This window comes from Prionailurus viverrinus, chromosome D4 (genome assembly GCF_022837055.1).
Source record: "Prionailurus viverrinus isolate Anna chromosome D4, UM_Priviv_1.0, whole genome shotgun sequence".
Lineage (NCBI taxonomy): Eukaryota > Metazoa > Chordata > Mammalia > Carnivora > Felidae > Prionailurus > Prionailurus viverrinus.
The window spans coordinates 44,556,473-44,571,287 of record NC_062573.1 but is presented as its reverse complement, the minus strand read 5'-3'; the positions used below and the strand labels follow the sequence as shown (position 1 = coordinate 44,571,287).

The window sequence follows — 14,815 nt, the reverse complement described above, 5'->3', positions numbered from 1 at the left end:
TAAAGTAAGTTTAAAGATGACTAGAGGAAATCATGAAAGCAGCAGGGTTGTGAGACAGGCTGAAGAATGGTGCAGATATTGTAGGATTTTGTAAGGATTGTGGCTTTTAGTCAGAATGAGATGAGAATTAACAAGAGGATTTTGAGTAGAGGAATGACTTGATTTATTTTTAAAAGCATTATTCTATCTACTGTGTTGGGAATAGACTACAGTTGGTCCAACTATGGAAGTAAGAAAAGTGGTCAAGAGGCTGTCACAGTAAGCCAGTCCTGGAATGATGACAACTTAAACCATGGTAGGAGTGATAGAGGTGTTAAGTGATTCAACTCTGAATATACTGCATTTCTTTGAATCTAAGACATCACTGATTAAAAGATGTGCCAGTATTTTATGCACCACAAGAAAGAAAATTAAGAGACTGTGACACAATGCCTCCTGACAACTTAGGGTTCTTATTTGATAGCTCTTAAACAATCTACTTGAGATTTAAACATTTTTTAACATTTTAAAAAATTATTTTAGAGAGAAGTGAGAGTGAGGGAAAGAGACACAAAGAGAGAGATTCTTAAGCAGGCTCTACACTCAGCACAGAGCCTGACTCGAGGCTCAATCTCACAACCCTGCAATCATGACCCAAGCCAAAATCAAGAGTCAGACGCTCAACTGACTGAGCCACCCAGGTGCCTCTAGATATGGATTTTTTAAAAACTATGTATTACTCATACATACAGAAAACCTGAAATAAATTCATAAGTTGGTAAATAAAGCTAAAATAAAACTTTTTCTCAAATTTCAATTTCTTTTTAATCATTTTGGACTCTATTTCCACATGTCATGGGGGTACTTGTAATACAGCATTTTTAAATGAATCCATGAAAGAAATAAAATCCATTGGTACTGGATTATTTTTTTAACCAGCTGTATTGAGGCATAAATGACATACAATAAACTAGATATTTAAAGTGTTTGACTTTGTGCATATATCTGTGAAGCCATCTCCATGATCAAGCTCATAAACATATCCATCATCCCCCAAACTTTCTTGTGCCCCTTGTAATTCATCCCTTCTGCTCTCCTGCCTCTGTCCCCTGGCAACCACAGATCTTCTTTTTGTCACTATAGATTTAGTTGTGTTTTATATAAATGGAATTATACAATATATGCTATTTTCCAGATGGCTTCTTTCATTCACCATAATTATTTTGAGATTCATTAATATTGTAGCATGCATCACTAGTGTATAGTAATTCCAGTGTATGGACATACCGTAGTTTGTTTCTCCATTCACCTGTTGACAGAGAGGTTGGGTTGTTTTCACTTGGGAGGTCTTATATATAAAGCTGCTGTGAATAGTCATATACACATTTTCATATGGACATGTGCTTGCATTTCTCTTGGGTAAATTCCTGGGAGTATAATGGCTAGATCATATGGTAGGTATATATTTACCATTTTAAGAAACTGCCAGTTTTCCAGAGTAGCTTACTATCTTGCATTTCTACTAACAATGTGTAGGAGTTTCAGTTGCTTCACATTCTTGCCATCACTTAATATTGCCAGTATTTTTTTATCTCAGCAGTTCTAATTGGTGCATAGTAAGTAGTATATCATCATTGTTTTCATTTGCATTTTCCTGGTGACTAATGATGTTGAATATCTTTTCATTTTCTATTAGTTTCCAGTTGCTACTGTATCAAACTACCACAAACTTAGTGTCTTAAAGCAACACACTTATTATTTTATGGTTCTGGAGGTTCAGAAGTCTGAAATGGGTCTTGCTAAGCTGAGATCAGGATGTTAAGCAGAGCTCTGTTCCTTCTGGAAACTCTAAGAGTTCATTCATTTTCTTTGATCTTGCCTTTCTAGCTTGTTAGGTTATCTAAGTTGCCTGGCATCATTAGAGCTTGCAGTGTAAAATCTTCACATCTCCTTCTACCTCCAATGTCTTCTTCCATCTCTCTCGTCCAATTTAAAGAACACTTGTGATTACATTGGACCCACCCAGATAGTCCAAGATGATCTCTTTATTTTATAGTCAGCTGATTACCAGTCTTAATTTCATCAGCAATCTTAATTCCCCCTTTCCACTTAACATAACATATTCATAGGTTCTGGGGATTAAAACATGGGCATCTCTGGTGGAGTGAGGGGGCAAAATTATGCTGCCCACTACACAGGTGCTTATTTCTTCTTTGATGTGATGTTGGTTAAAGTCCTTTGCCCAGTTTTTAAATGGGTAGCTTGGTTTCCTACTAATGAGTTTTGAGAATTCTTTATGCATTCTGGTTACAAGTCCTTTGTCAGATATGTGATTTGAAAATATTTTCTCTCAATAGTTACTCTAAAACTTGCTTAATATTAGCTTTCATAGAGCAAAAACTTTTAATTTTGATAAAGACCAGTTATCAGTTTTTTCTTTCCAGTACTGTGCCTTTAACATTGTATTAAAGAACTCCTTTCCTAATCCCAGGTCACAAATTTTCTCCTATATTTTCTTCTAAAAGTGTTACAGCTTTATATTTTAGCCCTGTATCAATGACCTATTTTCTGTTAATTTTTTTTGTAAAGTATATCTTGGTATTATAAGATATATCTAGGTTATTTTTTTTGGTATTAGAAAGTCCAACTCTATCAGCCCCATTTGTTGAAAAGATGACCTATTCTGTCTTGAATTCCCTTTAAAACTTTGTCAAAAGTCCACTGGCCATTTGTGCATGGGTCTCTTCTTGGACTCTCTATTCTGCTCTATGTGTCAATTCTTCACCAGTACCACATTGTCTTGGCCACTATAGCTTTAAAGTAAGTCTTAAAATCAAGTAGTTTGATTCCTCAAACTCTGCCCTTCTTCTCAAAGTCATTTGGCTATTCTGTTCTAATTCCTTTGCCTTCCCGTATAAATTTTTCAATCTGTTTGTCTATATCTATAAAAAAAATCCTGCTGAAATTTTGATTTACAATTTTGCTAATTCTATAAATTGGTATGTGGGGAGTTTAACCTATGAGCATTTGATGGCTACCCATTTCTTTAGGTCTTTTTTTTCATTCCTTCCATCAGCTTTTATTGGTTTTCAGCATACATATCTGTATTTAGTTAAATTTGTACCTCTTTGAATTTTTTGCCCTATTGCGTGGTATTTTATTTCAATTTCCAATTGTGTATTGATAGTTTATTCTTGTCTGTTGTCTGTGTATTTTGCGAACTTGCTAATCCAGTTACTAGCTCTGAGAGTTTTTGGAATTTCTACATAAACAATCACATTGTTTTATAAATAAGGATGATTTACTTCTTCCATATCATGTCATAAGCCACTTACTTATGTTTATGGCCTCATTGCCCTGGCAGGGATGTTCAATATGATGTTAAATAGAAGAAGCAAGAATGGATATCCTAATCTCTTTTCCAATTATAAGAGGGAAAGCATTCAGTTTCTTGCCATTGAGTATGAAGTTAGCTGTAGGTTTTTTGAAGATACCTTTTATCACATTGAGGAAGTTCTTATGTCTTCCTAATTTGCTGAGAGTTATTATGATGAATGGATGTTGAATTTCGTCATGCTTTTTCTGTCTCAAATGATGTGATCATGTGGTTTTTCTTCCTTAGACTTGTTGTGATGGATAATATCAATTGATTTTCAAACAAAGAAGCAGTCTTGCTTTCCTAGGATAAACTCTGCTTGGCCATAGTGTATTATTCTTTATATAGATTATTGGATATGGTTTGCCAGTGTTTTGTTTGAGGGTTTTTTACATCTATGCTCATGAGAGATAGTTTTCTGTAGTGTGCTTTTCATACACCATCTTTGGGTACCTCATACAATGAGTTGGGAAGTGATTTCTCTGTTTTTTGGAAAAGGTTGCATAATATTGATGCTATTTATTCTTTAAATGCTTTGCATCATTCACCATTGAAATTCTCTGGGCCTAGAGATTTGTGTGTGTGTGTGTGTACTTAAGTTCCTGAATATATGGAATAAAGTTATAGTAAATATTTTAATGTCTCTCCTGTGTTTTGATGGATTGATTTTTCCCTTCAGTATGGGCTGTAATTTTTTTGGCTCCTTTGCATACTGGTAATTTCTGACCTGATTCCAATATTGCAAATTTTATCTTCTTGGATACTAGATATTTTTGTATTCCTATATATGTTTTTGAGTTTTGTTCTGGAAGCAATGAAGTTACTTGGAATCAGTTTGATCTTTGGGGGTCTTAAAATTTGGTTGGCAAAACTAAAACCATGTTTGACTAGTGCTAATTGTCCCCTACTACTAAAGTAAGACCCTTTGAATGTTCAGTGTCCCATGAATTATAAAGTTTTCTAGCCTGACTAGTGGGACAAGATACTATTCCCAGCCCTATCTGCATGCCAGATACTCATCTCTATAATTTTTTTGTGCTGTTATTTCCCTAGCCTCAGGTAGTTTCTTTATACCCATGTTCTGATTTGCATGGTTATGCTGCTGGTTACCCAAAGAGAATATTTTTAAATATATGATAGCATATATTATTAGTATGTCATGTAAATATTTTTCCCAGTTTTACTGAGAAATGATTGGTACGTATCACTGTACAAGTTTGAGGTGTACAGCATGATGGGAGAATACTCTTAAATCTCCAGAATTGTCTCTGTGTTGCTCTCTTCTCTCTGATAGTCTGTCATTCAAACTCCAGCCACTGATCTTTTTGGATTCTTGGCTTTGTCTCCTAAACTCAGGGAATCCTCCGGGCTTGGAGTTTCCACCTTCTGAGGGGCAGCCTGGAAAGTCTTTCAAAGCTGGGGCAATGTTAAGGCTCACCTACCTTGTTTCCTGATTCTCAGGGACTGCTGCCCTTATTTACTTGATATCCAGTGTCATGAAAGCCATGGTTTTATATAAATTTCTGGCTTGTTGGTTGTTTCCAGGCAGAATATTGAGTTTGAGTGCTGTTATTTGATCTTGTCAGGAACCAGAAGTCTTTTTTTTTTTTTTTGAGAGAGAGAGAGGGTGCAAGTGAGCAAGGAGAGAGAGACAGAGAGAGAGAGAGAGAGAGAGAGAGAGAGACAGAGACAGAGAGAGACAGGGAGAGAGAGAGAGATGGGCTTCACCTGAAGCAGGGCTCATGTTCACCCAATGTGGGACTCGAGTTCACGAACCATGAGACCATGGCCTGAGCCAAAGTCAGATGTTCAACAACTGAGCCAGCAAGGCACCGAGGAACCAGAAGATTTAATGATGGGCTCTTAATTCAAGTTTGCAGTTGTGTATGGCTAGCTGGGTTTTGACTGCACTTTGGCAATGTTATTAAATACTTCTGATTCCTCATCTCCCTACATCCTCCATAACTGTTTAGTTCCAAAAGGTTAAATAAATGTGTTCCACTATTATCTTAGAATCTTCTTCCAAGCTTCTGACACCCATTTTGCAAGTTTGATACTGGTTGTTTTAGTGCTAGCAACTGTACAAGCAAAGGTAACTAAAGCAGGACTACTGCCTTGGTGAGAGAATATAATGCAGCATTGATCATGGGATGCATTCTGATTTCACATACATTAAAATGTGAAAGACTGTTCTTCTTAGAATCAATGAAATATGGTATTTTGACTCCTACAGCAATAGGACTTTCTAACTGATTATATACGAATATGAAGTCAAGGATGGCTCCAAAGTTTTTGACCTAGGCAACTGTAAGGATGAAGTTCCCAACAGTCCAGCAGGATGTGTCTTGTTTTGTGTGTTGGGTGTGTGTCCTCCATTGTGTAATTACTGATAACCTCTGGGGGAAATTTTCAAGGGCTCAAATGCTCAGCTTCGCTTATTTTATTGGGTATGTTTTAAGAGTAATAAAATTGGCATGAAGATAAAAAATATACTATTAAAACCTCCTTAAGATTGGCAGGCTATTACTATATATACTATTTCTATATGTAGCCAACTGCATTAACAATCACTCTTTTGTTAAAGAAAATTACTAGTCCCAGAGACTTAGAGGGAAAACTCCTTAAAAACATAAACATATCAACAGGTCTAAAAATAAGGCAAACTCAGATATCAGAATAGGAAATCCTGCCTCTTCAAAAATGATCATTATCACCTTTCTCTGATATAGCAATGAATCACACAGAAAATCCACATGTGATAAGATTGAAAAACAAATCTAAAATACTCTATAGAAAGATGTGGACAAAGCTGTAATCATCAAGACAGCATTGTATTGGCACAGAAACAGATACATAGACCAATGGAATAGAATAGAAACCCCAGAATTATACCCACAAAAGTATGGCCAACTAATTAATCTTTGACAAAGCAGGAAAGAATATCCAATGGAAAAAAGACAGTCTCTTTAACAAATGGTGCTGGGAGAACTGGACAGCAATATGCAGAAGGATGAAACTAGACCACTTTCTTACACCATTCACAAAAATAAACTCAAAACGGTTAAAGGACCTGAATGTGAGACAGGAAACCATCAAAACCCTAGAGGAGAAAGCAGGAAAAAAAACCTCTCTGACACCAGCCGCAGCAATTTCTTACTTGACACATCCCCAAAGGCAAGGGAATTAAAAGCAAAAATGGGGACCTCATGAAGGAAAAAAGCTTCTGCACTGCAAAGGAAACAATCAACAAAACTAAAAGGCAACCAACGGAATGGGAAAAGATATTTGCAAATGACATATTGGACAAAGAGTTAGTATCCAAAGTCCATAAAGAACTCACCAAACTCCACACCCGAAAAACAAATAATCCAGTGAAGAAATGGACAGAAAACCTGAATAGACACTTCTCTAACGAAGACATCCAGATGGCCAACAGGCACATGAAAAGATGCTCAACATCGCTCCTCATCAGGGAAATACAAATCAAAACCACACTCAGATACCACCTTCACTCCAGTCAGAGTGGTTAAAATGAACAAATCAGGAGACTATAGATACTGGCAAGGATGTGGAGAAATTGGAACCCTCTTGCACTGTTGGTGGGAATGCAAACTGGTGCAGCTGCTCTGGAAAACAGTGTGCAGGTTCCTCAAAAAATTAAAAATAGATCTACCCTATGACCCAGCAATAGCACTGCTAAGAATTTACCCAAGGGATACAGGAGGGCTGATACATAGGGGCACTTGTACCCCAATGTTTGTAGCAGCACTTTCAACAATAGCCAAATTATGGAAAAAGCCTAAATGTCCATCAAATGATGAATGGATAAAGAAATTGTGGTTTATATACACAATGGAATACTACGTGGCAATGAGAAAGAATGAAATATGGCCTTTTGTACCAACGTGGATGGAACTGGAGAGTGTTAGGCTAAGTGAAATAAGTCATACAGAGAAAGACAGATACCATATGTTTTCATTCCTATGTGGATCCTGAGAAACTTAACAGAAGACCATGGGGGAGGGGAAGAAAAAAAAGAAAGGTTAGAGAGGGAGGGAGACAAAACATAAAAGACTCTTAAAAGCTGAGAACAAACAGGGTTGATGTGGGGTGAGAGGGAGGGGAGGGTGGGTGATGGGTATTGAGGAGAGCACCTGTTGGGATGAGCACTGGGTGTTGTATGAAAACCAATTTGACAATAAATGTCATATTAAAAAAATAATAAAAAATAAAAAAAGAAAGATGTGGAGTACACATATAGCTATGATTTTTGACAAAATATTTTAGGTACAATCTTTGAGAACAATTTTCTTGAGAAAGAGCATTTGCAATCCATATTTGTGAAATGACAGCATTTATGATTTCCAGGGAAAGCTTATCAATTTAATTGAGAAAGAGGTCATCTGATCTCTGAAGCAGGTCTTCTAGAATTGCTGATTAATAACCTAGAAATGTGTCCTAAAGATTAGCATTATGGTTTTGTCAAAAAGCCAGAATAGATTAGGACAGATGCACTTGATCATAGAGCAGTGTGCCTTTTTTGAAAAGGGCACCCGGATGAATGTGAATCACAGTGAGAGAGGATGGAGCACCTGCCTCACCAGCCAAACCTAATGAATTAAACACTAAGGAGGCAGGTGATGAAGCCAGACTGCCCACACATTCTCAAATATCTTAAACACCATTCTGTACTCACTACTGTAATAGCTGCCAAATAGAAGAGCTCCCCCAACCCTAATAATTGAGAATTTATCCTTAAACAAGACCATTACTAATACATATACAACTCAAAGAGTGGCTTTTTATCAACATGCAGAATATGCAATTCATTTTTTTCCTGTCTTTTGTCAAATTAAGATCACCATTTCTTAAATCATATTTTGAGATGTATCAACCAGTGTTAGTAGATAATATATATAAACAATTTCTCTGGGTAAACCCTTTGGGGATACACTGGATTAAATAGAATGAAATGAGGTTCTCTGGTTCAGGGCTTCTAAGAAATCAACGTGCTTTGTGAATTTCCATGAACGGGGTATAGCGTGTAGTGTTTTTCCAGATTTTGTCTTAGGTCCCTTCTTCTTGGACCATTTTGTGCGGCTGCTGCTTTGCTTGCCTTTTTTGTCACTGAATCTCTGGTGCCTGACATGGGGCCTGACACCAGGAGACACTAAAAAAATATTTGTGGAATAAATAATGAATTTGCTGCTTGCCTGATGAGCTTCTAGGTGCCCATGAGTTCTTACAGAACCATACAGGAATAGACTATGACTCTTCATACCTCTTGTATCATGTGCTGCTGACTCTTCAAGTTTGTACCAGCTTGAGTTGCTCCCTGTTTCGCTTTGACTAGGCAAGCGCAGTCTCCATCGTAGCCTCTTCCCCCAACAACCCTCTGGGTTTCTCCCCTTCTTCTTTGGGGAGCATGCAAAAGTTAGCGTATCAGCCAGAAGCTGGGGTGAATGCCCCAGCATGTGGAATGTGAGTCCCTTCTCAACAGAACAAGAGGGAGGCTGCCTGAGTAGTGTGTGGGTCAGAAGACTGCCACTGAGCATTGCAGGGACGAACAGAAAGCTTCCCTTTTACTTGCACTTTATATGACCTGTGGATAAACAAAGCCTTTCTATTTCCAGAAATCCCATTGTTTTAACTGCTTTGAGTTTCTTTTGTAAACTTAAAAATCCATGTCTTTATGCAAGGCATTTAACGCTCTATGGGCCCAGACTGAATATTTTTTGTTCCTTTTCTGTATTCCCCTTACATGTTTTTTTTTTCTTCTTATATGCCACAAACTCTTGGCTATCTGAAATTCAGCCTTTTCTTCAACAATGTATGACATTAAAAACAGCTAGAAGGCTGTAGTGTGAGTGGAATGTTCAATATTGTAGAGGACTTGATAAATGTAACCTCCTTAGGAAAAGAATTGAGAGCATATGATTCTTCGTTCTCATTCAACTGGCTATGTGCTGGGGCCTCGGAGGGTTTAAAAACATAGTAAAAATAAACAGTCTCTCAGTTTCTGTCCTTAAGGATATTTGGAATAGAAGGAGGAAAGTAATATTTATAAAATGCCTCCTGTGTTCCATGCTATATATCGATATCAATCTCTGTATCTTTTCACAACAGTATTATGCAGGAAGTGTCATTTTCCCTGTTTTACAAATGAGGAAACTAAGGATCAGAGAAGTTAGAGAACTTTTGAGGTTCGTTTATTGAAATCAAATTCTCTTAAAGACAGGATGATGTTAAGTTTCAGAAAAATGGGTACCTTTTAGGATTACTCTTTTTTTTTAATTTTTTTTTCAACGTTTTTATTTATTTTTGGGACAGAGAGAGACAGAGCATGAACGGGGGAGGGGCAGAGAGAGAGGGAGACACAGAATCGGAAACAGGCTCCAGGCTCTGAGCCATCAGCCCAGAGCCTGACGCGGGGCTCGAACTCACGGACCGCGAGATCGTGACCTGGCTGAAGTCAGACGCTTAACCGACTGCGCCACCCAGGCGCCCCAGGATTACTCTTATTGAAACTAAATTTTTCCAAAGAGTATGATAATATTTAATATTAGAAATATATATGTGAAACAGAGAATCCCACAGAGCTTGCGAATATGCTGGTGAATTTAAAAATACTTTCCCCCTTGTTTTCTGGAGCGCTCTCCTATTTTTTGACCATTGGCTACTCATTAAACTTCTCAGAGGCTTCATTTCTTCATCATAAACTGGGGATGGTAGCATCCCCTTTGCCTATGTTACAAGTTTTGGGTGAAGGGGTAAATAGTATAATTTAAGTGTAAGTGAAACTCTTCAGTGGCATGAAAATGTGAGGTATTGTTGTCACAAATGTCACAAGAATGTCGGTGGTGTGTTTGCAGTGCATGTAATATACCTAATTTTTTTTTCAAAAATGTAGATTTGGGGACTGCTTCCAATGAATTGAGGCTCAGTTTGCAAGTAGGGTGAAAGTAACCCATTTCTAAATTATCTGTGATTCAGCCAAAAAAAAATTCTTTTTTGTTTCAAGCAGAGAGAGTATGTGGGGGGAAATGTTCATAGCCATTTCTGAGACACTATATATGGTATATATAGATGTAGATAGGGTGAAGGATATGAAAGAACCAGAAGGCATGATTTCTGCCCTCGAGGTATTTCACAAATGCAAACAAATTTGTTTTCTCCCATTCTTATGTGTCCTACTAATCCAAGATCATTGCTTTGCTAGAAAGAAATCCAGGTTTTGATATAATAAAGTCCTTCTTTGGACATTACAATTTATTTTCATTTTGTAATCTGGAGAAATTTGGCAGTGTAAAACCAGTTTTAAAATCAGAAATGAAAACTTACAAATTCATTTCTCAATCTATCAAATATATATATATATATATATATATATATATATATATATATATATATATATATCCATATCCACATATGGTGGCCATATCAACCGTAAGTTATCTAGTGACCAACTTCACTGGCGTATTTTATTTTGAGGAAAATGGAAATTTTGATTCCCAAATATTAGTGTTCATATTTCAGGCACTTAAAAACTGTCATTTAGAGGAGTACATAAGTCAGTGCCTTTATATAGGAGCCAATCAATAATTTTGTATCAAATTATGTGGTTTAAAGATACTGCTTTGTTTCTCTCTAGTGGATGATACTGTGGTTGCTATTCCCTATGGAAGTAGACATATTCGCCTTGTCTTAAAAGGACCTGATCACTTGTGTAAGTAAATTCAGTTGCTTTCCTTTGAGTATTGGGAATTTTAGTCATTATTATTTTTTGTTCCCAGAAGAGATTAAAATACAGAAGTGCAAATCTTTCTACTCAATCATAATACGATATTCTGAGTGCTTCTGTTTATCTTTTGGCTGCCTGATGAGATAGCAAAAACCTCAGGGTAATTATCTCTAACCACAGTCATCCTAAAAAACACAAAATAGATGCTCCCAGTAGGTTGTTCATGAGTTAAGCACATGTTTATGTTTTTGTGCATATTATTTCTCATTCTCTTCTTCCCCTCCGATCAGTCTCCATCTTTTTCTTGCCTTGCTTTTTTCCTCCTCCTTCCAGCCTTCCCTCCCTCTCCTGTGTTCGTCTGTTCTTTCTTTACTTCTTTCCTTTTCTTTCTTTCTTTCTTTCCTTTTCTTTCTTTCTTTCTTTCTTTCTTTCTTTCTTTCTTTCTTTCTTTCTATTCTCATGTTCCATTACTTTCTCAATTCAGGGGAATATAGAAGCATCAAACAACTTTAACCCTGGGGCATTTAAAGAAAACTATTGTGGTGTAACTAAACATCCCATGTACTAAAGAAAATGCAAAGCCTTTATATATTAAAGATAGCTATTGGGATTCAGGACTGAAGGGTAATCAGACCCCTAAAGATCAAGTGGTAACATGGTTCCACCAGAATTTAGAAAGAACTGATCTTCAGTCATGGCAAGGCAGTAGTACACAGCCATATCTTTTCTTTTTTGTTATTAACATTTAGTATTATTTAGATGTAGACCCATAAATTACTAGCAGAAAATTATAGGCTATAAACCAGCGAGAGGGTATGAAAGTTATATTGTATTTTGTACAAAATTCAGCTACACTGAAAGACTTCTCAGCTTCTTCAGCTGGTCCCTTGAGCATTTCTGATCTCCACTGTGACTATTCCTGGATTCCTTAAGAACCATCTATCATCTTCTCTTCTTTCTCCCCTCCCACACACATGCCTATGAAACCAATTTAGGTAGCAGGCATTATCTTTTGGCAATTGGATTATAAATGAAATCATTCCAGAAAGACAAACAAGAGGAAGATAAATTGGAGCCTGTGAAAGTTCAGATAGTCTACTATAGTCTTTCTAAAAATAAAAACAAATACATTTCATGGGAGAGGCAGGATTTGAGGGGTCATGTGAAGGAAAGGAATAAGTAAGGTACAGTTCAGGCAAAGCCAAAAGAAACTGATAAGTCACCTTATATGGATCCAAGTTCTTTTCTAACCCTGAACAACCCCCCCAAAATATAGTATTCACATGTCAGGGATGATATATGTGTGTACACTATCACCATTCAAATGATTTGCTTTTCCCCTGGAGGATTGGACAGAGGTAACTGCTCATGTAACAGCCCCACTCAAAAATAGTATTTTTCTGAGCAGTGACAGGCCTGCTCAGAATAAAACATCCAGGCGGAGATCATCACCAAGTTTGGGACTGACTTCTCAATGTGGAAGAAAGAACCTAAAGCAATCCATTTAAGATGAAATTCATTTTTATAAATGTATTAGCCTCCCAGTTTTCCTAATTATGTGATCACTAAGAAGCTAAAGAATTATCTTTGTTTGGTTTAATTGTCCCAAAAATTCAATAGGTAGAGCTGCAGATGATACTTATAAATGATGGAAAGAAAAATGGAATTTGCTTTTTTTTTTCCCCCAACAGACATAATGTTGACAGCATATATGTACCTTAACTTTTTGGGTTTTTTTGGTATCTGGTATTTGGTATTTGTTTGAAATATAACATAATATAATATAATATAATATAATATAATATAATATAATATAAATATGTAAATAAAGGTCCCCATGTTTCTCTTGTAACCCTTTGCACTTAATTCCCAGAAGCTGGTCGAGTATGGGACCAACCTTAAATATTTAGGGGCAAACCAGAACAAGACTAAGCAGTCTGGTCCAACCCCAGCTTACCTTTAATCAGAAGTACCTTGGGAAGTACAGCTGGGAGGCCTGGTGATAAAATTAAATCAGATGCTCATATCAGGCTTAGACCCCCAGGATTTTCCCAAAACTAAGTTGGTTTGTGTCTTGAAGATATTTCTACAAATTAGTGCACATACATGTAAGGCAGCTTGAGGAATGAAGGCTAGAAGAAGGAGATCCCATGCTGTTGGATTTCCTCTGATTACAACAGCTGTGGTTTCCCCTCCAGTTCTCCCTTGATGTGCCCTATGCTCTCTGTGAGGACCTCTCTCTAGGGCAAGGGGATGGAGCCTGACCTACTCCAATTGAAGGGCTACACAGATTTCATCCAAGGGTTGTGGGCATTTCACTGGACATTGAACATCCAACATTCTTCACCTGTTGGTATTCCAGCGTGAAGCAGACAACACTTAGAATAATTTAGTACAGGTACATTAGTACCTCCAGAGACCCTAAAGAGGTCCCAGAACCCCAATCTGCAAAACATGGAAGAGGGGAGTCATTCTGATTGAATGTGGGGTAGGCCACCCAGAGCCTCACCTGACATTTTATCCTTCTGCCAAAGAAACACTGCCAAAACTAAGGGTTCTTATGCAAGTTTTAGAAACACTGACTTAGTCTATCTTTCTTCATACAGTGGGAAGTTATTCCAAATCATTTCTCAGCCACATGAGAATTTAATATGCTCTGAAATATGCAGCATAATTACCATAATCCTCAGCTTGCTCTGACTTCCTATAATCAAAGATGCTTCATAGACTTTATCATTGGCCAAATTCAGGTTGGAATGCTCCAGGAATCAAGAAGTTCCTCTTTCTCTCTTAAACACTTACAAAATATCATATATGTACATAATACCGTATTAGGTACCAAACAGGATTTTAAAGAGAGAGAACTAAAAAGAATGGGACTTCCTCATCCTCATTACTTTAGTTTCTTCTGCACAACAGCACACATGTGGTAAGAAACCAGATAGTACAAATAAACACAAGGTAATGTGTGAATATAAAGTCACATGGGTGCTGAGGAGAACTCGGAGAGTACCCTTGATCTCACAGATCAGAAAGCAAATTCTAGACAGAGAGCCATAGAGACCGAAATCAGTAAGATATGTATGGGAGATGGTTTAATGAAAGGAATAGGATTGTGATGAATTGGAGCACCCAAATGAGGTCATCCACGGAGTCAATTATCTTTTGATCGGGAGCCTTGAATGCCTGGCCAATGAGTTTTAAAATGATTTCATTTGCAACATAAACTCTGTGATCTAGAGGTGCCCATAAATTTTGTTTATATCACAATGTCAACTGTGTCAGCTGTATCAAGGGGGATACTTCTCCCTTCATAGCTGTAGGCTGTTTTATGAAATATGCTTGCTTATGGTAGCCCTGGGAACATCTTTCTTTCCTTTAAATGTGTTTGATTATGTAGATCTGGAAACCAAAACCCTGCAGGGGGCTAAAGGTGAAAGCAGTCTCAGCTCGACAGGCACCTTTCTTGTGGACAATTCTAGTGTGGACTTCCAGAAATTTCCAGACAAAGAGATTCTAAGAATGACTGGACCACTCACAGCAGATTTCATTGTCAAGGTAAGTGCCTTTAGGTTTTCAAGGCACATCCAAACTGTTGTTTATAATCTCCTGAAGAGAGAGAGAAAATTTGGGTTTGGGCATAGATTTCGAAATCCTATTACCCAGGAAATGTTTAATTCAACATCATCTTTTCTTTTTTCAACGTTTATTTATTTTTG

The 14,815-nt window shown here is 37.2% G+C and overlaps 1 protein-coding gene across 3 annotated transcripts in view; it reads left to right on the top strand.

The window, feature by feature from the left end:
- ADAMTSL1 (ADAMTS like 1) overlaps window positions 1-14,815 on the top strand; it is an 888,150-nt gene that overhangs the window by 640,687 nt on the left and 232,648 nt on the right. For all 3 annotated transcript variants that reach the window (XM_047830980.1, XM_047830979.1, XM_047830981.1), the window contains 2 exons: window positions 11,007-11,081; window positions 14,497-14,654. In XM_047830980.1, the coding sequence (XP_047686936.1) occupies window positions 11,007-11,081; window positions 14,497-14,654 (233 nt within the window). The remainder of the gene's footprint in view (window positions 1-11,006; window positions 11,082-14,496; window positions 14,655-14,815) is intronic.